Consider the following 26,165-nt stretch of genomic DNA (forward strand, 5'->3'; position numbering starts at 1 on the left):
GTTTATATTTCACAAGTACTTGATAACAGCTGCATTAATTTGTTGCTGCTTTTTTGAATGGATGCTTGTTATGGCATAACTAAATGAAATGTTTGGACTGGATTCTGTACCTCAACTGTTTGATTTTCTCAGGAATATACATGTTTGGTTGTGTTGAAATGATAGAAAAATAGACTGCTTGCCAAAGTGTGAGGAAAAAAGATATCTGCTCACAGCACCCAGCAACAGTGCTTCTTGATGCAGTACTTTGATAACGTCAGAGCTCCATCTAGCTTGCTGTGTGAGGTACTGCTCAATAACGCTGTGATTTTAGATGGTGCTGTAAATTATCAATGCAATCTCCCATAGCTACTGAATAGAATGGGCTTCACTTGTACAAAACAAATACTTTGGGCATAGAGCAGATTATATTCTGGTCTTCTATCCTCCCTTTTGGGGGCAGTTCACATGACTTCAATGAGGTGCAGTGGCAGTTGCACAGAATTCTAATTTGGCTTCAATCTCAGTCATTAGGAGAGTCAACAGGAAGCAAACAGATGGTAGAAAGAATATGATGGATAATTGTACGTCTCAGAGGACAATTCGTAATTTGTATCTGATTCCGAGCAACCCCCTCATTTTCTTAATGAGGGACTAATTGAGTTTTTTTTTACATTGGCTCAAGCATATGGTCCTGGCTAGATAGAAAAGTGGCAGGAAAGAGATATGTTGAGGAAACCATGATGAACTGTCTTGACTGTTATGCTTGGATGGTTATTTAATACAGGGTATGGAAGTAAAAGTGTACTTATATGCCAGAATATCATGGGTCTTAATCACATCATAATCACATTGTCCGTCATATTGTTTATGTTTTTTTCATCCCAAACTATTTTCCTTTTTTTTTTTCTTGTAATCATAATTGCACTGATAAGCTGACATCTGTAATAAGTCATATTCACAATCATAATCTTAATAAGTCACTTTTTTTAATGCATATTTATATATTTCCGTTTGAATTTGCCATCCTATGGAACATGTTTAATTTTTTATTTGTCACTTAGTCTGAGGTTATTCTTTCTGTCAAATATAGGTGCATTCATTTTTATAGGGGAAGATTCGAGCAAGGTCTGAGTGTATCATTTTTCAAATTTTCAATTAAGGTGTTGATAATAATTAAGACTTCTTTCTCAGGATTTTTTCAAACCACAAACTGCAAGGCAGACTCTTCTAATATGTTTATTGTTGCCAGGGGCAGAGTACTGGTGTAAGTCTACACTAGTCTTTTAAAAGTGTTTTTAAAGGTGGTTTATCTAATAAAGTTCTTAAAGTTGAACATCCTCCAAGTGAGATGCCAGAAGTAGTGTCAGAACTGTATGAACCTTTCTTGACTGTTGGGATGTTACTGGAGATGTACAGTATCTTCCAAAGTGTTCGTTTTTTTTTCCTCCTCCATATTTAGAATACATTCCAAGTCTTAGAGGATAAGTACATGCTTTTTCTGAAAATATGGGATGGGCTTTTCTGCTTTGGTAGGCAGCAGATGTTTTTCCCTTAAAATTCTGTCATTGATGCCTTTTACACCATTTTTTTTCTTTATTGAGCTACTTAATACAACTTAGACGTGTGAGACACTTTACATATAGTTCTTTGTTGGTGTTTTTTTGTTTGTTTGTTTTTTCCTGTGACCTTCTGGATGAATATTAGGTAATCTTGGAGTCATTTTGGAAGTACAGTCGCTTGATGTTGTTTGCTATATTCCAAAAGCCTTCAAAGTGGCAGTATTTTGCCTTTTTTGTGCAGATTTCTTAACTGGAAATATCTTTTGCATATAATGACAGGTTCATTCATTGTTCAACAACGGTCCAGTTACAATTTCGAATGGTGAAATTGGTCTGCTTGGTCTGTTTTTGATAACAGTTACTATAGTACTGAATTAATTGATCATTTTTACTATGTTTCTGACATAAAAAAATACATCAGAAATATTTGAGAATGACAAACATCATAACCAAAAGAAATCTGTGAGGAAGAAGATATGTTTAGATTGTACTACTTTTTTGTGCTTAGATCAAAATTAGGTAAAACCAGCATATGTTTTATAAAGATTTATCATAAATCACAATCTGACCCATGCATGATTGCATCATTTTTGCTAGGATGCAGCTTTTAAGCAAGCAGTGTTTTATATATATATGTGTGTGTGTGTGGGTGTTGGGGTGTGCGTGTGTGTTTGTATGTTGGTAAGTGTTTGTTAAAATGTACTTCGACACCCGACATCAAAAATAACTTTAAATGAAAACATTGTGCTACTCCCAGTAGTTTAGCAAGGGTTGAGTAATGGATTACAGACAAGCAGAGGTTAAGGAGGTATTACTCTTTGCTATCAGCATGCACTATTCTCTCTATTTCCAGGGACTTTACCTTTTCAAAGTGCAGTAGCAATGAAGTGCCTCTCATTAAAACCTGCATTTGTGCCAGTCAGTCAGTCAGGAATGCATGGGGAGGCAGTAAGCGAAGCGCCCCAGATAGAAGCTACCCTTCGTGGCTTCTGAGTAAAGGCTCATTTCATGCAAGGTTAGACACATCAGTCATTGGACATGGGGCTGGCTTTTACTGCCTTTCAATAAAATTACACATGGAACGTGTCCACAAGGTGAAGTAGAACCTGGATATAAAATGTCTACATCTGGATTCTCTGCACCTGGTGTGGTCGGTGTCAGACTGAGTTTAATATTCGCTGCACGTAGGTGATCAAAGCTTTACTGAGGGCCACATACCCAAGAAATCTTCATTTAATTTGAACATAGGCTGTGTATTAATTAGCATGACATGAACTACATTAAGCCCAGATAATACTTTATTTATTGATCCTAATCAGTAAAAAAAATTAAATGAGCTGTGATAGGTAAGGAATAATTTTAAAAGGAAGAAAATAGTGACCTGCCTTTTCTTTATAACAGGAATCCTCCTGTTTAGTAATGTATAGAAACCATGTATAGAAAACCCTGGAAATAGAATGACAGCTTATGTGGGCGTAGTGAATGTAATATATTGCCCAAAATTTTGAGTCCTGTTATCTTTTAGGGTGTCTGGGGTTTTGCTTTTTTTTGGGTGTGAGTGAGCTTCCTGTCACAGAGATGTTTGCTGGTTCCTTGGCCAACCTGTGTTGCTGGACACCTTGAGACCATTTCTTAATCAAGATGACTAGCATGTATATAAGGATCATCTCTCCCTTCGCCGGATGATTATCCCTGATTGTATTCCAGTCAAAGACCTAAACCAGGAATTTCTTTCTTGTTGAAATTTGTCCTCTTGGGTTTTAATCTGGACTCCATTATTGTTCCAGACAACCACTGAACCCCAGTTTGTCTCCAGTCTTCATTGAGAAGGTCTTACCTGTGTGCAGAGGTTCTCAGTCTTCATCACCTGCCTCCCTGCTCTCCAACACTTATCTTGCAAATACCAGTGCTGTTGGATCATACTGATATTCTACTGGGACTCTGGGGTACATTCTGCAAAGCCCGCGAAATCAAACCCCTACAGATCCATGCTACTTCCCTTTCATGTCTCAAGTAAAGAAAATCAGTCATCAGTTGTCAACAGGTAACTCCTTCCTGATCAGTCTGTTTTCTTCCCTCACTCCTACCAGAAAGTTCAACTGACTTCCTGCCGTTCTCAGCTTCCAGATTCTTATTGCTCTTATAAATAAGGGATTAAAGTTCCCTTGTTCTGTATGTGATTCTGCATGTGAGTCAAAAAAAAAAACTACTAACAAACATGACAGACTCATCCAGCCAGTCTTACCCAGGATAATCTCCCTTGGTTCCTTCCACTGAATGTGAATTACTTCATCACAATGATCAGCTAATCCACTCTTCGGCTGGACAGCAAGTTCATACCAACAGATGAAGCAGTTTACTGAAATGTTAACTGTTAGCTGTTTAACAGAACCACTCCCGCACGGGTCTACCCCCTCTATAGCCAGGACAATCGCTGCTCCTGAACTAAATCCTCCCACAACTTCTCAGTTTTATTTTGCCAATTTTCTCACACCCAAGCTTTAGGCAGGGGAAATTGGAAGGTGTTGTGGACTCTTGTTACAATGTTCACTAAATTTCAGTCAATCCCCTAGGTTTTTTGTTGTTGTTGTTGATAAAGTCTAATTTGTGATTGGATTATTGAGAGGTTGAGCCCTGCAGTTGGCTGAAGCAAGATTTGGGAGTGAATTTCAATTCCAAATCTCCTTGGAACAGTTTACTTCTGAGTTCAAACAAACATTCAGATACACTGAGTCCGTTTCTGAAATTCCCTGTATTATATGGAATTTACAAGCGGGTAGCCAGTATAAGACTATGCCATTAAGTTGCAAACTCTAACAGCCCTTTCAGCTTGGAACCCTGAAGCGTTAAAGGGAGCTTTTCTTCAAGCCTTGAATGAATGAAGTAGCATGCAAAGAGAAGTCTAAAACTTGAGAGGAAATAATCTCCCTGGCTATTCACTTTGACTGCTGAATTTGGGAGAGAAGTTGGGCAAACCAATGGTATCATTTACCGCTTCCCCAACCTCATCTTCCAGATAGTTTACAAGCTTTGGAGTCTTACAGACCAGATCATGTTGTCATCCCAGGAAGGACAATGCGGGATGAATACTGGACTCTGCCTGTATTGCGGTTAGAGTGGTCACTTCATTTCTTCCTGTCCAAAGCAGCTAAAAGGGCGGTGTCAGTTGTAAGGAAGAAATCAGTGGGCAATTTTGAGAACAGACCCTTCTGTATGACATAACCCTTCTCAATCCCATTAAATCAACCGTTTGCCTCTTCTGCTTTAATTGATTCTGGTTGTCATAACAATTTAGCTGAACAATTACTTCTTCCTGTAGTAAACCTACTTGACACACTTCAGCTCTTGGCTTTAGATGGAAGTGATGGAATTGGCCGTGTCTCCATTCTTAAATTCTCAACAAAATGAAAAGGCAGTAAACCTTTCCCTGGTTCCCCAACTTCTACCATTGATTTATTAAAAACTATGATCAAACTACTCCACCACTTACTAGCTTTACTTTCTTCAGAAGACCTTTCATTTGGTTGCCTGAAGCTAAAAGGTCTCAAAAAAGGTTTGCCACTGCACCGATTCTGATTCGTCCAGATCCAGAGACCCTGCAGTCCTTTCTCAAATTTCCTCTGACAGTAATACATTTTACCCATGTCCCTTCTTTTACCTCTATTTGTCTCAAGCACAATTAAACTACCATGGGGATGATAGGGAGCTCTTACCCATATAAATGGCTTTTAAAGAGTCACCTCTTAGCTTGCAGGCCTTAAAAACACAAAGTCTGATGCCCTGTCTAGGCAATACTCCAGTAACCAGAGAACCAATATCTCAAGTGCCAATCAATCTTCCTGCATTGTACAGGCCTTATTGTGAGAACTAAACCATTGAGTCCTGGAGGCTCAACAGTCTGATCCAGTCCCTGACACTGGACATCTGAAACTGAGGGTCCTGCCTAATTTACGGGGCCCATAAGGCAAAATTCTCCTGCCATCCTGGAATCAACTGAACTCTCGCACTCCTTAAACAAAATCTCTGGTGGCCTATGATATATAAGGATGTTAAAAGTTATGTTATAGACTGTCAAGTGTGTGCCCACAACAACTCACCAGCCTTCCAGTGGTTTTCCTCAACCATTGCCTATTCCTAAATGTCCATGGTCTCACATTGCCTTGGATTTCGTTGTTGGACGACCACCATCTAAGGGTTTCACCACCATCCTCACTATAATCGACTGATACTCCAAAACCTGCCACCTCATCTATCTTTGTCATTTTACGCCGCCCTTGAGACAGCTCAGTTCCCGACTAAGCATGTTTTTTGCCTTTACTGACTCCCTTGTGAAACCTGTCGGACAGGGGTTCACAATTTATCTCCCCGGTCAGGAAGGAGTTTTGTACTACTTTGGGGGCCAAGACTGCTCTCAGTTCAGGTTTTCATCCCTTAAGCAAATAGTCAATCCGAACGCATGGACAAGGAGCTTGAGGCATCCCTCCACTGCCTCTATTCATCACACACATACTCATGGAATAATCATTTGCCTTGGGTCAGATATACACATAATTGTCAAACTTCCCCTACAACCTCCCCTATTTCTTTCTGACGAGAAGGACATTATAGTTACCTCAGTCAAATACCACAATCGGTGGTTTCTGCTTTAAACCAGTCAGTGGAAACAAATCAATCAATGGCTGATCAGAGAAAGATTGCTGCTTTCCAGGAAAGATTTGGCCATGTTGTCATCCCAGGAAAGACAAAGCGGGATGAATACTGGACTCTGCCTGTATTGCGATTATAGTGGTCACTTCATTTCTTCCTGTCCAAAACAACTAAAAGTGCGGCCTCAGTTGTAGGGAAGGGACCAGTGGGCAATTTTGAGAACAGACCCTTCTGTTTGACATAACCCCTCTCTCTACCCGTTAAATCAATAATTTTCCCTCGTCTGCTTTAAGTGATTCTGGTTGTCATAACAATTTAGCTTAATTCTTCCTGTTGTACACCTACCTGACACACTCCAGGTCTTGGCTCTAGATGAAAGTGCATGTGAACACACACCAAATGGAACCAATAAAAATTTTGGTTTCAGGCAATCATATTGAAGAAAAAAAAATGTTTCCTGTCCTCCTCAGCTCATTCTCCCATTGCTTTAGGGTAATCTTGGCTTACCCTTTATAATCCTCATCTGAACTGGAAATACAGTAGAGTCATGCATAAACCACTGTATGTCAAACTGTCCAAAATTGGCATGTCTCCATTCTTAAATTGAATGATTCCTGCTTTCCAGGAAATATTTGGCTATCAACTCAAGACATTAACCCAAAGCTTCAAGCTTTTAATCACATACTCTCTCCCAGATTCTTTGGTCCATTTAAAATCTAGGCAGTTCTCGGTCGCTCTGAGGTTCTTCTTAAGCAGCTGGATCATTTATCCAGTTTTTCCAGTTTTCATGTCTCTATGATGATGCCAATCTTGTGTAGTCCATTTTGCCTTCCTTCTGCAACCTCTCCTTCTGCCCAAGAGATTGGCAGGCAACCGGGCTTCAATGTGTGAAGGATTTTGATAACTTGTCACTGAGGAAGGGGTTTTCAATATCTGCTCAATTGGGAAGTTATGCACATGAGGAACAGTCTTGGATCCCTGGTTCTTTTATTTTGAAATCTGACCTTTTTCTGGACTTCTGGGCTTTACGCCTTCTACTTCTGAACCACCAAGGGGGTGTCCTTGAAAGGGGGTAATGTTAGGATCTCTGTGGTTTACTCTTTTTCTGGTGTGAGTAAAGTTCCTGTCAGGATCTTTGCTGGGGGCTTGGCCAACCTGTGTTGCTGCATACCAGAGAACATTTCTCAATCAAAATGACTAGCCTGTATATTAGGAGAGAAAAGGATCCTCTCTCTTCCCTGAATGATAACCCCTGAGGGCATTCCAACAAAAGAACCAAACCAGGAATATCTTTTATGTTGAAATTTGTCTTCTTGTGTATCTCTTTTATTGTGGACTTATTGTTCCAAAAAACCAATGAACCTTAAGTAGGCAAATCAATCTCTCATCAGTGGTAATCAATCAAATCCTTCCTGATCAATCTGATTTCTCCCTTTAGACCAACTTGAAAGTTCATATGACTTCCCGCATTTCTCCACTTTGAGCTTTTTTTTTGCTTTTGTAAATAAAATATGAAAATGCACTGGTTCTTTGTGTGATTTGGCATGTGGGTCAAAAAACTACCAACCAACATGACATTACTACTATGCAACAGCAAGATCATCTGCTGCTTTTAAAGTTCACCAGGAACTAGATTATTGCTGGGCCTAGGTTGCAAGTAATCTGAACAGACATATATTTTTGATATGTTAATCACTTTTTTTTCTTTTTATTATTCTTTTTAATGCTCCACAATGGAGCAGTGGAAATAGTTTTTGTTGTTTCAGCATTCCATGTTGAACTTTGCTAAAAAAAAATCATTACAGATGACCAACTTATAAAGCTTAATGGAATAAATTAGTTCCTTTTTTTCTTATTAGAGTGGCTAACTGTATGTATAACAGGGTAACTCTGAAGGCATTTTAATCACAAAATTTTGCTTCAGGTTGCTAAATCTAATCCCCAGGATCCTTATTACTCATCTGCTCATGTAAGAAGCAAAGTGTCTGCCATTTTAAGTCCATGACACAGCAGGGTGACAGGAGGACGTTTTGACTTGCAGTTTCTGACATCCTTTTATTGAGTTATTCATCTCTGAGGAAAGTAATTGCAGGTTTGATGAGGCAGAGAGTTGCGTGCTGAATTAAGAGCCAATTATAATGCTCCTTTTTGCAAATCAGGGTCTTTAGAAAAGGTAAAACATATGAGAGAGGAAAAATGAACAAAAATATTTTTAGCTTTTCGAAAATGATTTATGATATTTTTTCAATTTTCTATTGCATCAATAACATACGTTTCGCAATCAATTAAAAGAATATCTAATATAATGTTTTCATTTTCTTTATATAACTCAAGTAAGTGTCAAACATATATTGGTGTTTGCTAAAATTTACAAAGAAAAATATATTCAGTAGGCTGTTTATTTTGTAAATTTACTGTTCAAACAAATGATGCACTGTTCAATATGTATGTATATATTTGTTATAGTCTAAGTCACAGGCTCTTTCTGCTGCAGAGCCAAACTGGAAAAAATAAATAAAGATAAAAAAATCAACATTTATGTTTATGCTTTAAAACCTATTAGGTTTAAAGTCTAGTGCAAAACAACATCTTATTTAATTACTATTACCTTCCACAAAAGTCCATGAACCATTGTTGTTCATGAGTATAAATTATTGTTCTACTTTATGTTCCAGTAATAATGGTAATAAATAAGACCCTGAGGGAAAAAGGAAAATTAGTTATTTTTAGAAATAATCTGTTTAAGAGGAAGTGTATTGTCCATTATTCTCATTACCATTTGTTTCATACTAAAGGTATTCAGGATTTTTTACAGTACAGGTCAGATTATTTTTGAAGGCAACTTTAAATTTTAAAGTGAGTAAATATCCCTTTTTTTATATAATTGTCTTTTAATTACATGAGTGAATGGATAACGTGTAGTTTTATAATTGTACTGGCAGTTTTAGTAAAAGATTCAGAATTTTTTTACTTAATATCTTAAAAGTTATTACAAATACTTGAACAATTTGATCTGTTAAAAATAATTATTAGATATGTTCAGATTTCTTTTTACAAAATTTTATACAATAAGGGCATAGGTTTTCTTCATAGAATGTTTCTCTGCATGAAAAAAAACTGCTAAATGAAGAGGCGTTTTGCCATAATTTACCAAGAGCTTAATTGCATGTTAATTATCATACCTTCCATTGAAGGAATCCTTGTTGCTACACACACGGTTCTCAAAATGTTCAAAAATCCTACGTAAATGAGCATCAAAGAGCAATCCCTCTTTTTCTCAATTTGCCTAATGAAACACATTTTCAGGGACAACCACTGTAGCACAGAGACTTTCTGTGATATAATGATTCATGACTGAGGTAAAGTGCAAGCAAAACAAAGTAAATAAATCATTTTTTACAGCACAAAATGAAAGAAAGCTCTATATGATGGATTTGTCTAAAACTTATTGTCTTTCCATTGTTGCTGAAGTGTTAAGGCTGATGGATATTGATAATAAGTATTCTGTTTAGTTTTGACTGAATGACAGACACCTCATAAATCTTAAAGTTAATTTCTTTTCAACTGCATCATTTATATGTTTTGAATACTGGCTAAGATCAGAAGAAATGTTCCTCTGTAACACTCACACTATATGCATCATCTGCGCTTTTTGCCTTGTAATGCTCAGAGGAATCATTCTTATGTTGCTTTGACAAATGACAACAGCTCACCCCTCCGGGTATTAAAATTCTTGTTCATCTTTCATGTTTACCCTCACATGGCCACAGGTATAAATACAACCAAAGTACTTCAATTAAACAATGCTTTACACTGCTTCTTCTTTTGTGTTTTCACATGTCTTTCTTTTCATTCTACTGCAGGCTTTCTGAAAACATCTTAGTTGTGTGGCATCAAAAGTACCTCTAGTCTGAGAGCTAAAGCTGAGATATATTGTGTCCCACATTAACTCATTTTAATTTATATATCAACAAACTGAACTCTTTAACACCCTCCTGTCCAAACTGCTGTAGATATATTAACTTAAATGTCAGAGCCTTTAATTCATGCACGGTGTGCTCTGTCATAATTGTTTGGGATCTAAATATCTAACAAACTTTGTGAGGCTTTACAAGGCATGTTGTTTTTTTTATGTTGTTTATAATAGACTGTTTTGGGATTGACCATATACATAATGTAACATTGATAGTAGATTACGTTTATCAATAATTTTCAGAGGCGAATAAATTAGGAAGAAATTAATAATAATATTCTTAACCCGGTGGTGTTGGTTAACACATTCTATGTATTAAAGCAAATACATAGAATGCAACTGAATCTCTTCATGCATAAACATTAAAATGTTTCTTTACAAAACCCTTACAAAATCCATATTTTCAAATTTCCTGTAATCTACTCTATTTCGATTTATATGTCAGGCCAAAACAAACTACCATATAATTTCTAGGGCTAAGAAAGAAATATGTGTGGAAATAATTTTGCCAAGAGATCTGAAAATTGTGCCACGCAATACCTTCCACAATTTTCTCCATTGGAAAGGGTTTTCTCTTTGAAGTGCAGTGTTAGTGTTTTGCAAAATGTATTATTCTGTTATAGACCACAAGGTTACATTTCATTTTCATCTGACACAGCAAGCATGTGTCTTCTTGTTATTTGTTTGCTGTGCCCTCTGCAAACTTCGAATGGCTTTTAACAAGTGATGTCACTTTGAATGATTTGTATCACTTATTTTTTGCTTTTTGAGATTTTTAAACTATTGTTTCATAAAGTAGCCCTTCTTCATTTTTTTAACAACTTCAGAATGGAATTTTCCTGATATCTATGATGCATTTTACCAAATTACACGTTAGCAAGTTTTTATTTACTGATTTAAAGCTATTTCTAGGACTGTGAATTCAGTTAGAGGTGTTGTAGAAAATAGGCTGAATCCAAATGCTAATGTATTTTATTTGTGTAAAACAAACCAAAAATGCTATTAGATTATAACCCATAAAACCCAATATCATGTTCCTTCTTGTAGACAGTTATGAGCTAAGCAATATCAATATTCAGTGTAAAATTCTCAATAAAATAGACTGAAGTTGAGAATTTGTGCAGAAAAGTGGAGCAAAGATCTTTAATTTGTTGGCAGTTCCATCCCTTTGGGTAAGTAGAGCTTTACATGAGAAACGTTTGAGAGGGTCATACTTTGTCTGTTATATTGGTGACTAATGCAGGAGTTTTATTTAAACCTAATCTTTGAGTTTTGGTATTCTGTGTTTACATTCATATGTACGGCTTTTGGCCCAAGCATCTACGTTTGCTTATTTATTCTTTTTCACACCGTTACCGTGTAATAATTAAGGTGATCAGCTCAGACCAAATAATGGAGTGAGAATATTTTCACAAATTAGTTTATTTACTCAACCTAAACCTGAAAACCTTGTGCTGTTATTTTTATGATGACCTTCAAAGATTAAAAAAAAGATATAGTTGACCAACTAGGATTTTCTTTCTATAAAAAAAAAAGGTTTATAATGAAGGACACCAGCAGATATAGCAGGATAGAAGAGATAGCATGACTCTAGTGGTCACATCTGGCCATTAGCTTAACTAAATGTTGTTTTTTCTTACATTCAAGACAGCTGTACATTTCTCTTTGGGCACAAGGGTTCACACAGAAGCTTTCAGCTTCCTTTCAGCCAAACAGATGCGGACACAATTAACTCAGACTCAAAGATCTATTGAACGAGGCTTTGAAGAGGAGTACTTTATGATGTTGAAGATCGTTATCGGCATCAAAAGTGCTATGGTGTTTGTAGGTACCTGGCGGCTTCTCCCTTTTCTTTAATTATTATAGCCTTTTCTAAATGTTATAGTTCATTATGCAAACAGAAAAACAGCTTTCTTGGTGCTACCCCAGGGAAGTGATGCTTATAATCAGAAGCTAGACATTGGATAGTAATCTTTAGTCCTACTCACCTTATGAAACGTTTTTTCCTAAAACACAATCAGATTAACAACAAGGGTTTCGAGGCCAACAATTAAAGCATGGATCTAAACTTTGAAGGAAGTTTCTCTTGAATGCGTTATGAAAAGTTAATGTCATTCATGCAATGGATTACTCTCTAGGCATTATTATTTAGCATGAGTTCAGAATAGATTGTCCCAGCAGCTAAAGTTAACAGTCAGTCAAAGAAAGGGCCAAGACCAAAACAAAACATTGTATAATAAAAAAAATACATAAATCATAGCAGTTTATTTGAGCAAAATGTTGCCAATTTTGAAAACATCAACATATTTGCAAATTATGATTATTCACAAAGAAGCTAATGATTGAATGCAAAGAAGAGGATGCTGGAGGCAGTGGACCTATCCAAAATGGAACATGTTTTAACCAAATGTTATCATTTATAGTGAAGTAATTTTCAGATTTAAATTAAATGTAAAAAAGGAATCAGATTTTAGTGGTTTAAGTCTAAGCTATTTTTTTTAACATTTCAAGTGGTTTCTTTGAAAAAAAAAACCTCTTAATTTAATTACTAAAGTGTTTTTCACACCGTTTGAGAATTGCCCTTGCACTTCTTCTGCCTCCATTTGTGCAAATATTCATAATGCCATTTGTAAAACCTTTCAGTCTAAACATGACAATGGCTTAAATGTTAATAAGCGGACCTTTATATAAACCAATCTATGCTTGTTTTGGTCTTGGTACTTTCTCAGACCAAGAGAACTATCTACTGCAGGTAAGATATTCACTACTGCTGAAAAAAATTTGATAGAACCTCATTTTAAAAATGCTGTAACAGTCCTTAAAAGAAGAGTCAAGGCTTAAAACCTCCATATCACTGGCTGATGCATTGCATTGTCTGATGTACTAACATAAGTTATGTGTGAATCTGTTGTTAATGCATCACGTGTAATATCAAACAGCAAACAACCATCTCATTAGGCCCACACTGCCAGAAGTAATGCTAGTCTTAAATCAAAACTTGAAGTAACAAATAATTTGCATAAGCTATTTAAGTATTGATTAGTTTCCCAGATTTACTTCAAACGGCTGATGCAAATTCAAATGGCATTATTTCTAGCATCACTTTTCTCAGTGTCGGAGCACTGTTCTCATTGTGTCTTTGTTCCTGTGTGGGAAACAAAGAGGACATTACCTGTAATGTATACAGCTCAGAATACGTTTCTACACGGTCATATTTTGGGGTTTTCTCCAAACAAAAAGAAGGGACATGAAAATGTAAGTTTACTGAGGAAACTGTGGATCAATAGCATGCTATGTCCATGACCCCTTCCTATGTGGCTTTCTGATGGCTTACACATTTTTACTTTCATTTCTATATATTTCTTTTATGGGTTTATAGGAGGGAGGGAAGGAGGGTGGGTTTGTAGCTGGTCGAATAAGTTGCTAAAGTCTTCTAAACCAAAATGAGATTACCTGCATGTTTGCTATGTGTCTTCGCTGTGCTTTCAAGTTTAATTAATACTTCCAACTCACCCTAAAAAATTTGTTTCATTGTTCTATGCTAGAACAAAATACATACATATATATATTTCTATACTTATATAAAAAGGAAAAAAAAAAACTTGTGTGGTCTTTGTTTCTAGCCATGTTTTGCAGTTTGCTTCAGATATCTTGAAAACAGAATGTAATAAGCTTTTGTTCTATAAGATCATGTTTAAGCTTAGATTTCATATGAACCTCTATTTTGTCCCATAGAATATGGAATGATCGGAGAGCATACTGTAAAAAGTCAGCGGCCACGATCAGTTCATGACACAAAGGCCCTGAAGGAGCAAGCTGAATCTGCTAAATTTATGGCACAAACTGGTAATGCAATAGTTATGTTTCTTTATTTTTTTTTGTCAACTAAACTTAATTTCATCATGCATGCTCTCTCTTGTACTGCACTTTTCAGGTGAAAATGTTTTGCATTCTTATTTTTTCCTACCCATTCTCAAACGCTACATATAAAAATGAGGACGGAAAAATTCCCCATCCCTTCATGAGTATTTACTTTGGACTTAGAGGCTAATTGGGTTTGTGTGAGTGTTTGTTTTATTTTCATAAAGTGAGGTGACATGTGGCTTATGCACACTGCATTTTTAAACAATAGTTAATCTAATTAAATGGCAGTTCAAACTAAGGGAATGATGTGGGCGTTTTGTTCTAGACTTGATAAACTAAATGTCATTTGATAGTAAAAAACACCCCTTAAGCCCCACCAGAAAAAAACCTTTCTAAAAATGAACTGATAGATGATGCCTTTAGGGAATCACCAAAGCTTTATGGCTTCTTCACATGTAGCATCAAATTAATTGTTAAAGTTTTCTAAATTTATTTAATGATCTGTAGGACATGTCACCCTATTTCTCAATATAATAAAAAATCCAATAAGGCCAATAGGAAATCTAAATGTTTATCGGTTAGTTGTAAGAAGTTTTTGTTTTGTTTTTTAAGTTAGATCGTTTTTGACAGGGGTGGGTTTATATCTAATCATTAATGAGATTTTTGCTTTTATTTTTGTCATGTGTTGCTCCATTTATATTATTGTTGTTGTTTGACAACTGTCTTTCCTTTCATTGCTGTTTTTATTTACAAAACACTCTACATCCAATACATACCTGCTTGTACTAATATACACCCATTAACATCTCTCCTCTGCCGCAGGTGTGTCTGTTCCCCTGTTTGGTCACATAGCTGGGCTTTTCTGTTTCTCATTCGCATCCAATTTACTCTCCCTATACTGCCTCATTGAACAAATTGATCCACCTTTCAATTTATTTTATGATCTCCAAAAAAATAAAGCCAGGATTAAGCTTCTATTAAGGCGGAAATTGTGTCCCTTGACACAACCTTAAAGCATACAATGTTATGTTGTTTTGTTATTCTGATCCAGTCTGATGACTTGCAATGACATAAATGTATTCAGAGCTGCAACAAAAAAATGTTCATCTCTGTGTTAAATTGTTTCTCTTGCATATTAAGCCTCAAAGCAAATTAATATTTCACCTGGGGGTTTGACATAATCAGAAGTCAATTATTCGATGACAACTCTCGTGAAAGATTTTGTCTCCACAACTCCAACTAAATGACTCCTTGTGCATGTAGATAATCATCAATTTGGAATTCATGTTAATGCTTCATTGTAATATTATAATGTTATTTACTTCATAATCTGTACAGGCATAACATTTTCAGTATTTTAGGGCATTTTGGATCCTATTTTTGATCACAGACTTATGGACCATAAAAAAATCAATTGAGAAATTAAAAATCAGCTAATTAAATTTATCCAGACTTAAAGGTTTGATCCTTGAAAACAAAATGTTTACTTTATGATTCAAAGACAGTTTGTTGAGTGGATTTTGGGGCACCCACAATTCAAAGAAAATTTGCCTAAAAATTGTATGATCTGATAAAAAAAACAATAAAATGTAGTCTCAGTGATAAGGTGGTTATACTTTTAAAAATAAACAGAGGCAAACAAACTTAGTCTAATGTCGTCAAATCTAAATGGCTCTAAGCAGTGCAAGGGAATCCTCCTCTAAACCCTTTTTTTCCTAAACTAACACCCATTATATTCCACTTTCTTTCTTTCTTTTCAGTTGTTGTCTTTCTTGCATGTCACCACACTCTTTTGTTGGTAGTGATCTGCCAATTAGCCTTTTTTTTAAATGCATGCATATTTTCAAAAATAAATGAAGTGAAATTAGATATAATCAATGCCTACTATAATGCCTTCTCTGTGATCTTTGTATAAATACACATTTTCATTTTCCCAAAGAAGTCTGTTTTTTGTTTTTTTACATAGTTATGTGAAACTGCAATTATAATTAATGCAGCTACTCTAACTGCGGTTGCAAAAACACATATTTGCTGCATGCAAATTGAATATGAAACCAAATCATTTAAGCTCGCGTATTCATCAAAGATCACAAAAAAGTGGCCAAACTGTTTAATAGAGGTCCTCTGAATCCTTAGACTCCCCTTTCTAACCCTAACGTAAATCCTGTTGGCCCTATTCAGCTTTACTTAACCCAGCCCAACTTGCCCCATCCTAGCTCCTTAAACCGCGCCACAGGACCGTATTGCTGCATTTAACTAGTGTCACCCTTCTCCCACACAGGTGAATCAGGTGCAGAGGAGTGGTCCCAGTGGAGCTCATGCTCTGTAACATGCGGTCAAGGGTCGCAGGTGCGAACAAGAACATGTGTCTCACCATACGGAACACACTGCAGCGGCCCTTTAAGAGAATCAAGGGTTTGCAATAACACTGCCCCTTGTCCAGGTAGTGTTAGCCCGCAGATTCTTGACTATGAATGTTTTGCTTCTTTGTTGTTGATATGGGAGGAATATTATTGTTCTGTTCTAACAAAACTTTAATTGTGTCTATTTAAGAATGTTTTTGTTTTTTATCATTTAGAGATATTAATGAATTTAAACTTCCCTTTTTTGTGAATACTTTGTAATTATTTTTGTTTTTTTCTTTCTTCCATCACCACTTTTTGTGTTTTCATAGTCCATATAAGTGTAAAGCAATACATCAGCATCAAAAAATGGTTTTATGACATGTGGATCTCCAAGGAGCTTGGGGAGTTGTAGGTATTGATATTGTACCGTAATTTGAGGGTCAACTGTGCGTTTTAAGATAGCATTCGAGTGTTTCTCTAAAACAGCTGTGAGGCATTTCATCATAAACTTATGATGGCGTGGCAAATGAGTCATTGGCAGCCAGATATCAGAATCCAAAGCTTTTCTGACTAGTGATTGCAGCATTCTAATGCTTGTTAGTATGCATCTGAAAGGAACACAGGCCCCCTTGTCACCATTATCCATTTTTGGAAATATTTACACAGATAAATAAGTAGATTTAGTAATTAGATTCTGCACTCATGTTTAGTTTGATGATGCTGATAAGTACGGCGCTTCTGAGACTACTTTGCAAACACCAGAGTAATTGAAATGATTAAAAAAACACTAAAAGCTGCATCCTCTGAAAGCTTTTAAGATTTTTGATAAACCATTTTTTTTTCCAGATGGGGCATGTTTAAGTAAGAAATAAGTAGCTTCCAGGCAGGTATTTCTTTTATGTTGTTGTTTATTTTAGTTTTTTTTTTTTATTTAAACCCCTAGAAAATGCAGATTCTCACACTGTAGCAATATAATTTGATTTAACACAAATATTTTCCTTCAAGACAACTGTTTAATGAAGACCTAGTGTTTTTCAGTATCTTTTCTGTTTCCTTAGCTGTATAAATTTTTTTATGCTTCTTTCTTTGTAAGTCCTACTGTAGCAAAATAAAATAAAGATAATTTGATGACATAATGTAATAAAATCAGGACCTAATCTTCTGAAACCACTGTATCTTCACAATTCAGCTGATATTTAGTTTAGTCAGAGATACAGACATAGCATATATATATATATATATATATATATATATATATATATATATATATATATATATATATATATATATATATATATATATATATATATATATATATATGTGTGCGTGTGTGTGCGTGTATCTTTCCTTCAGCTTTCAGTTGTATACCAGGATGGAAATATACCCAATAATGGATAAATATTTTTATGTAACACTTCACGTCTAAGACAAACTCATGTCTTGTAGTGACAATCAGTGAAAACAGCAACAGCACTGGTGAGCACTGCAGGGTGAAATCAAACATGCTGTTAGAAAACCGAGGCTCCCACAAAAGTTTTTATGCTGCTCTCAAAACAATGCATCTGCCAAAATACATTTCTTCTTCATGAAAAATCATCTTTGATTCACTAGTCTACTTTAGAAATGAAGTGACAGAGATTTTGCTTTGCCTTTGATTAGTGTTCCCTATATTTTGCAGAAGGAAAACAAGAAATTTGATCCCAGATTTTCACCGTGAAGGATATGCACTATTTTACCAATAATTTATGCTAAATATAACACTAATAATCAATGTTAAATAGTTTTTTATTGAGGTGCATATTTATCCATGCTGACAAATGTCACAATATAGCTTAATAAAAAGATGAGCAAACATGTATTTTTATATTTTAAAGTAGCAATTAATCTGTTCTTATGACGGTATGATTATAAGCAAAGCCACTACAATTTATTTAATCATTTATTCTCAGTATTAAAAATATGGCATTGATCAAAAAAATTTATCACATTTATTTATATATTTTTAAACTAGACTGTCAAAGAATATCATAACTTTTTAATATCATTGTTATCATACATATAACAATGGTATTTGTAATAAATTACAATCATGGTAATGAAAAATTTATGTTATTTGTTCAGTAATCACAAAATGGGCTTCAGATAATTAGCTTATTCACTAGTAGCATTTTAAAAATTAACAATCAAGGACAAAAATGTTATTTTTAAAATGATAATTAAGATTAAATTAGAACATTATAATACTAATAATAAAGAAAAAGTAAATTACATTCAAAGATCACTTTCAAGTTCTATGCTTAATACAGATGTTTGACTGGCCAATAAATTTACTTTAAAAAATAGACTTGCTAAATTCCAATGGATTTCAAAATAGATGCATTTATTGTACATAAAGTTATGCTTTTCTAACATTCCATTTTTGAAAAATAATGCCAGGCCTAAAGGATAGATGTCATTTAGTTGTTTTCTTTCAGCCTGCTTCTATCTTTTAGCCTGCTGTATTAATTTGTAAAATGCTATTATCTCAAAAACATAAATGCACTGAACACTGATGGCCTCTGCTGTTTACATCTGAAAAAACATTCAAAACTAAACTTTTTGCAGGTAGGGTGGTGCTGCCACACAATGTGCCATATCAAAAAATGTTAAAGGACTAAGAGATGCTGTAGACTAATGTAAGCCTAATATATTTAAAGATTATCTCTACCCCCTTCCACATTAATGCTAGAACATACAGCAAAGTAGCAATCATTCTACAAGAAATAAAAAAAATGTCATTATTGCTGTCAATTTTAGAATACTAACATAGAAACACACAATAGAAAGGTGAGGAACAGTAGACAACTGTTCCTCACTACAGTAGACAGCTGTGCACGCAGTCCTGGCGACATAACATTAATATTAATATGTCGGTTTCAGCAGCAATACATTTCAATTATTTTCCTGATAATTTCCTAGCACTGCTCAATGTTATTTTAAGTTACTATATTGTCTTTAACGAGTAAAAGATTTATGTTATGATAGTCTATACCCACACAATAAGGAACCCAGTTTTACTCTAAGCTACATATGGCCAGAAAGAAGTCCCTCATGGTGCAGTGGTTTAAGTATCTGCTTGTCATTTTGGAGGAACACAGGTTTGATTCCTGCTTATAGAAGGAAGTTTATCCAGCAGAAAACCTTTGGTAAGTCTAATGAGCAAGTCATAATGCATAGATGTTCCTGATTAAAGGAGCAGCCAAATGGTCACAAATAGAAGAATGGCTAGAAAATGCTGAGCGGTGGTTATATTATCACTTCAACCAAAATGTAAACTACAGAAATAGTATAATGGACAGTTTTGGTGGTTTGGAACCTGTGAGTTTTTAAACCTATGATATATTTTACATCAGAAACCAACCCACACAACACCCACACGTAGTAAACTTTGGAGGTTTTGTTCATTTTTAAGCTTAAATCTTCTAACAGTAGCCTTGAACCTGTAATCCAGATTCAGGATACTTTATAACATTGTGTAAAGTTTATATTGCAAATTTAAACCATAACCAGAGGCATCATATTCTAATGTTGATGATAATCAAAATCATAACTATGATCAAAATCATCAACAACTATTGTTCCATTCTGAAGTGGATTATGTACATAAATAAATTCCCAGACTGTAATGCAAAGAGCATTTTTGTTGCCAATAAAAAAGAAAGTTATGAAGGCAAAAAGGTATTTGATTTAGAAATCCCTGTTGTCTGACTCCAAGATAACAAGGTAACAGGGTCGTAGCTCGCTGAGAAGTCTGTGCAAAATCTATTTGATTTCAAAATATTCATGTTAAATGCAAAAATATTACATTATGTTTTGTAAATGTTTTGACCCTGGTCTTAATATGGTTTAAAATTTGCACTTATGGTTTTCACAACATTGTTACTTTTTGCCATAATAGTGGTTGTAGTAAGAAAAAAAAGAAAAAAAAAGACAGAGACTGAAACCTGTTTCATCAGGTTGTGTTGAATGGCCGCTTTGAACCCTAAATTTTCAAAGTAAACGCATTAACCACAAGGGGAATCTTAGCTTAGAGCATCAAAGCATTACCTGGAGGCAGGGACAGATGATAGCATGCCTCCCAACTATCACACTGATCCCAAGATTTGTGCTTTATGGATAGTGACCCTTCTGAGGAGCAATAATCCATTCCCTATGGAGAAAAACCTATTACCAGTTAAAAGATGAAAAAGGCCAATGGAGATCCTGGATATATGTAGTTTCAACCTTCCTAAAATTGCACAACTAAGATGCTTTTTATCTTTCGGATCTGAAAATATATATATATTTTTTTTTATTTACACAGCTGGATCAATACATTCCTTTTATTTCTATTGAGTTACAATTGAGTGATATGCAAAAGTAAAATATTTTTTGTAGTTCAGTTTTTATCTGTGAACGCATTTTTGAGTTCCATTAATAAGTCTGCTGGATCTTCAAACATTTAACAAGAAGTGTATTTAATTATTCGAAGCGTCAGGCAAAACAGGAGGCTGCATATTTATGCCTTTCAGATTCCCATGTTTTGGTTTCCACAAATAGAAAATATATCCTGTGAAAAAATTGTTTAAAGCACAGAAAAAATAACCATATTTCCATATTTCAACTGAGAGATGGTTAAGTTTCAACACTCCACAGTGATGCTGCATTTCAGTGGCTGCTGTTCATAAAAAGGTTGTTTTATGCAAAAAATAGTTAGAAAAAATGGTCTATGAAAAAGACATACCAGTTATGTTTACCTAGTAAAATTATTTATTTGCTTTTAAAGTTTAAATATTACATTTGATATTCAGTTATTGGGTAAAACTTCATCAAATAACAGGAAACAGCTTTAGATTAGTTGTGGCAAATGTACATGTTAGAATAAGAGATATAAAGGTTCTTATTTTTATTGTTATAGATTCTTCTAACCTCATATATCATGGGGTTGATCGGTATGCCATAAGAGTCTAAAAATAGAAACACATAATGCTTTAGAATTTAGAATAAATATAAAATAGATTTCACATGATAATTTGCTGGAAAGGTTACTACTTGAAAAGCTCTAAAATATAGCCATATTTTGACTTGTGAGGGAACCCCAGGATATTTATTGTGGTGTCTTGACAGATTCCTTGAACCATCATCTAGTCACATTTATCCACAGCTTTTATTTTCCCTGTCTAACCAGTAGCCTCAAGCTAAAAGAGATAGGCTAAGTCCTAGATGTGTGTAGAACAACCATGCAGGATTTACTTCCTTTATTCTTCATATTATTTCATTTTCTGTGGTTTTGCAAATACCAGATAGAGCAGAGAAGATGGATACCCCTGGCAGAGTTTAGCGAATCCAGCACTGTGTGTTGCGTGTTTTACTAACATGTGGCTAAATTCTGTGATTGATTTTTCTTTTCTTTTCTGGCTCAGTGAGGTTTGAGTGGTTTCTGTATGCTGTAAAAGAGACATAGACATTGATTAGGCCTGACGCCCTTTCTGTGCCCGCAGTACATGGTGTATGGGAGGAGTGGTCACCGTGGAGCCTTTGCTCATTCACATGTGGCCGGGGTCACCGCACTAGGACTAGGATGTGTGCTCCTCCCCAGCACGGTGGCAGGGCCTGTGATGGACCTGAGACCCAGACTAAACTTTGCAACATTGCCCTGTGCCCAGGTACCATCTGTCCGCCATCTAAATATGTTTATATCTTACAAGTTTAACTAAATTCTTTAAAGACACAAAATGGGCTTTAAAAACATTGAAAAGCTTCTTTCAATAGGTCAGTTCATCTGAATTACACAGTTTGAGCTGTGCCATCTTTAATAATGAAATACTATTAAGGTAAGTCAGAAGAATTGCATAGAGGACTTGTGCTGCATTCAGGCTTTCTTGCACAATGATACAGCTTAAGGAACCCTGTTGAGATTGAAGACTGTAGACTGTAACCGACATCAAAATCACTTAGTTGAAATTGACAGAAAATGGTAAGCAGATTAGTGATGATTACTTTTTTCACATAGTGAATGTTAAATGTGCACTGGAAGCAGATTCTGTGCATATTCTTCCATTTCTAAAGCTCTTTTTCTGGAAACAGCTACCAGAAATCTATTAATCCTCATAAGATAAGTTTTGATATGAGGAATAGTTCAAAAAATGTTATCATTATCATGTTTGAGTAAAATTTCCCAAAGGCTAATTCAGATTCAATCAAGTTAACAAAAATAACCACAATGCCTTGCAAAAATATTCAAACATTTTAAATTTCAATTGTCATTATTCATGTACTAGACATGTGAAAAACAAGATGCATGGATCTGATAAAACCAAAACTACATGCAGAATGTTATATGCGATGAATTATCTACGCACATCCCCCTAAACAGAGCATCCCATGGTTGACACATGGTGGTGTCAGCATGACACTGTGGGGATGCTTTATTATATTGGCATTGTTGCGGGTGATGAGAACATGAATGGACCTAAATACAGGAAAAAAACAAACAGCAAACTGCAAGAAGTGAAGACTGAAACAGAGGTTTACCTTCCATCTAAACATTGTACGAGTTAGCATCGCCCAGTGAAATTCCAGATCTAATCTGTGGTACTGCAATCACTCTTTCTTTTTTTAATTCTATTTTATATTTATATATATATATATATATATATATATATATATATATATATATATATATATATATATATATATATATATATATATATATATATATATATATATATATATATATATATATATTTATTTATTTATTTATTTTTTATCTATTTACAAACTATGGAGAAAAAAAAGACAGAAGAGGGCATTTAATGTCCTCTAAAAGACTTACAGGTGTAACTGTGGCAAAAAGGCCTGGCTAAATGTACTTGCACACAGCAAGTTTTGCATTTTTTTTCTGACAAAGAGTAAAAATAATAATAATCATCTCTTAATGTAATAAACGTTGTGCACTATTAAAAGATGGAAGAAAACATATTCTTTAGTGAGTTCAAATGCAAAAATGTTCAAAATCTATTTTTCCTTTGCAAGGCATTGCGGAACAGAATCCCAGTCTGCACAATTCTTGAAAGAGACAAGTATTTATGTAACAGTTTGCTCAGTGCTTGAGATCTGTTTTATTGGCTTTCAATCTGAGAGAGGAGACAAAATTCTGAATATCTCCCCGTTTCTGTCTGCCCTCTTTTTCCCCTCGCTTGGGACATGCTTGTTGGGTTGTGGTTGGTGAATCAGTGGACGGACAGTGGCAGGAGTGGAGCTCTTGGAGCGATTGCTCGGTGACCTGTGCCAATGGCACTCAGCAGAGGACCAGGCAGTGCTCAGCAGCCGCCCATGGGGGATCTGAGTGTCGCGGTCACTGGGCAGAAAGCAGAGAGTGCCATAATCCTGACTGCACAGGTAAAAATCCTGAGCCTCCTAATTCTTTATCCACTTTAATGTCTAAATTTGAAATGATCACAAGCAGAGTCAACATGCCTGTCTTGTGTAGGCTAATACTGAATGGAATCATTAAGAAGTAGTTGTATCATAACAATAGAGTTTGGATAGAATTTTAACCTGCTTTTACCTAGCTTATGCACTACTTTGCTCAGAAAAAAAACCCTAAATAGCATGAATTAGAGCTGTGTCGTACAAATCAAGAAAAATGTTTAAGACCTTGCTCTATCAATTGAATTTGAAAATATCCTCTCAGATAGACGGCACGCATTTCACATAATTCAGGGTTAGCTGCCAAACTGTCAACATTGTGGATGTATTAGACGCTCAAAGAAGTCAGCTTAATAGGCTCGATCAGGCTTTGAATTGTCTGATCATGTGAAGGGTCTGAGCGCTCCCATAATCTCCTGATGCAATTTTCCCTGAGCCAACGTAAAACACAGAGGTTTCAGTGCTGTGTTTCACTGGAATGCGTTTGTGTGTCTATGTCTACGACGTGTTCATCTCTCTATTTCTGACTGTCAGTCTAAAATTCGTTACCAGCCGGCTGACCTTGTTCTCCTTTCGACCCAGTAGATATTAACACTCAAGGATTCTTACCTTTTATTTATGCTTAGAATGTTGGGCCTCTGAACAAATCAACAATTGCACTATTTACTCATATACAATGGGTCTGTGTAACAATTCTTACATTTTCTCAAATATTATTTGTAATTAAAATCCTTATTTTTAATTAGTCTTTAGATATTAATTGCAAATTATGTAGAACCCAGTAATTACTGTATTAAGAAAGAGACCATTTCAGGAAACAACTCCCAAACTTAGGACTCAGCCAGATCTGGCATTAATAGTCTATTGAATATACAAGAAAAAAAAGTTTGAACTGCTGCAACAATGAACTCTTTTCGTACATGAGCATGTATCTGTGTGAGGAGTCGATCACTCCTGTGTGGACTGACCCACAAGTAGGTATCTGGATCTCATTCCCTATGTATGTCCGTGAAGAACTTTGGCCCAGAGGTCACAAGGGTTGCTTCTTTGTCTCATCTGGAAGCCTTTCTGACATAGGTTAGTGGTAGGACATGAAATGTGTTCAAATGTGTTAAATAAGAAATAAGTGGAGGTCAAAATAAAAGCAGAGCATGTTTCCTGCTTGCAGGTTGCTCTGCCTCTTTTCAGACAAGGGCATGCTATTGAACGCATTGCTGAAGGGAAGGAGTTTTTGTTGTTTAACAGCATTGTCCACAAGAACAGAGAATTTTCTGCATGATAATTGTCAAAGATATCTGAGGAACAAAGCAAAAATGTTTTGGTCATTATGTCATGTGACTTCCACATACTTCTACATTGGGATTTTAATCTATGGACCAACAAAGTAGTGTTTAATTGTTAACTAGGAGGAAAAAGGTACATGTTTTTATCTGTTTATCTATCTAGAAATGCAGGGAGGTAATTGGGAATGGAACTGATTAAATTTCATTTTAAATGTTTTAGATTTTCCTCTTTTTAATATGTTTAACCTTCTTTCCACTCCACAATGATGTACTAAATGTTGAACTATCATAAATCCCCCCAAAAGTAATTGAATTTTAAGGAAAAAATGTGAATACAACAGTATAAATATCTCTACAAAGACACACATTAGCTTTCCAATGCTTTTGAAAAATTGCCATTAATTCCAAAAATAATATTTAATTTGAAAATATAGATCAAATATGTTCCAAATGTGAAATCAAGGCTAAAAAATAATAATATACCCTAAAGCACTGTATCTTTGGCTTTGCATTCTCTCTTCTTCTTTCCTATAAGTATCAGTTTTTCACTATTGATTCTGTTTTAGCTAATGGCCAGTGGAATCCCTGGGGCCTGTGGAGCGGCTGCTCTAAGTCCTGTGATGGAGGATGGCAGAGGCGTACCAGGGTGTGTCAGGGGGTTGCAGTGACCGGGCAGCAGTGCGATGGAACAGGAGAGGAAGTACGAAAGTGTAGTGACCAACGCTGCCCAGGTGAGTCAGAGGATAATAAGCCTTAAGTCTGAGGAGTCAGAGTGAAGCTAAAGGGAATGCAGGTTGATAATTATCTGAACAGATTGAGTGACGCGTCTTGTTATACAAGATAAGATAAAGCAGAATCAAAAAGAGATGGAGATAAAGTGTCGTGCATAACGGAGTATGAATATGTATGCTTTCATGCATTAAGGACAGAATGAGAGACAGAATAATCATCAGCTGGCATTCTGTCTTTCTGCACTGCAGTCTGCAGAAAAAATGTTAGTGCAACCATTCTGATGAAAGACACAAAAAATTTGAAGAACACTTACATTGAAACCATGTAAACA

The 26,165-nt window shown here is 35.4% G+C and overlaps 1 protein-coding gene across 10 annotated transcripts in view; it reads left to right on the plus strand.

Annotated features, from left to right (window-relative positions):
- adgrb3 (adhesion G protein-coupled receptor B3) overlaps positions 1-26,165 on the plus strand; it is a 167,734-nt gene that overhangs the window by 67,280 nt on the left and 74,289 nt on the right. For 7 of the 10 annotated variants that reach the window (XM_038296383.1, XM_038296385.1, XM_038296381.1 and 4 more), the window contains 5 exons: positions 13,897-14,007; positions 16,307-16,468; positions 21,890-22,054; positions 23,625-23,789; positions 25,669-25,833. In XM_038296383.1, the coding sequence (XP_038152311.1) occupies positions 13,897-14,007; positions 16,307-16,468; positions 21,890-22,054; positions 23,625-23,789; positions 25,669-25,833 (768 nt within the window). The remainder of the gene's footprint in view (positions 1-13,896; positions 14,008-16,306; positions 16,469-21,889; positions 22,055-23,624; positions 23,790-25,668; positions 25,834-26,165) is intronic. The other 3 variants (XM_038296384.1, XM_038296386.1, XM_038296387.1) reach the window with 3 other exon arrangements.

Source organism: Cyprinodon tularosa, unplaced genomic scaffold, assembly GCF_016077235.1.
Source record: "Cyprinodon tularosa strain WSP-4 unplaced genomic scaffold, ASM1607723v1 ctg37, whole genome shotgun sequence".
NCBI classification, from domain to species: domain Eukaryota; kingdom Metazoa; phylum Chordata; class Actinopteri; order Cyprinodontiformes; family Cyprinodontidae; genus Cyprinodon; species Cyprinodon tularosa.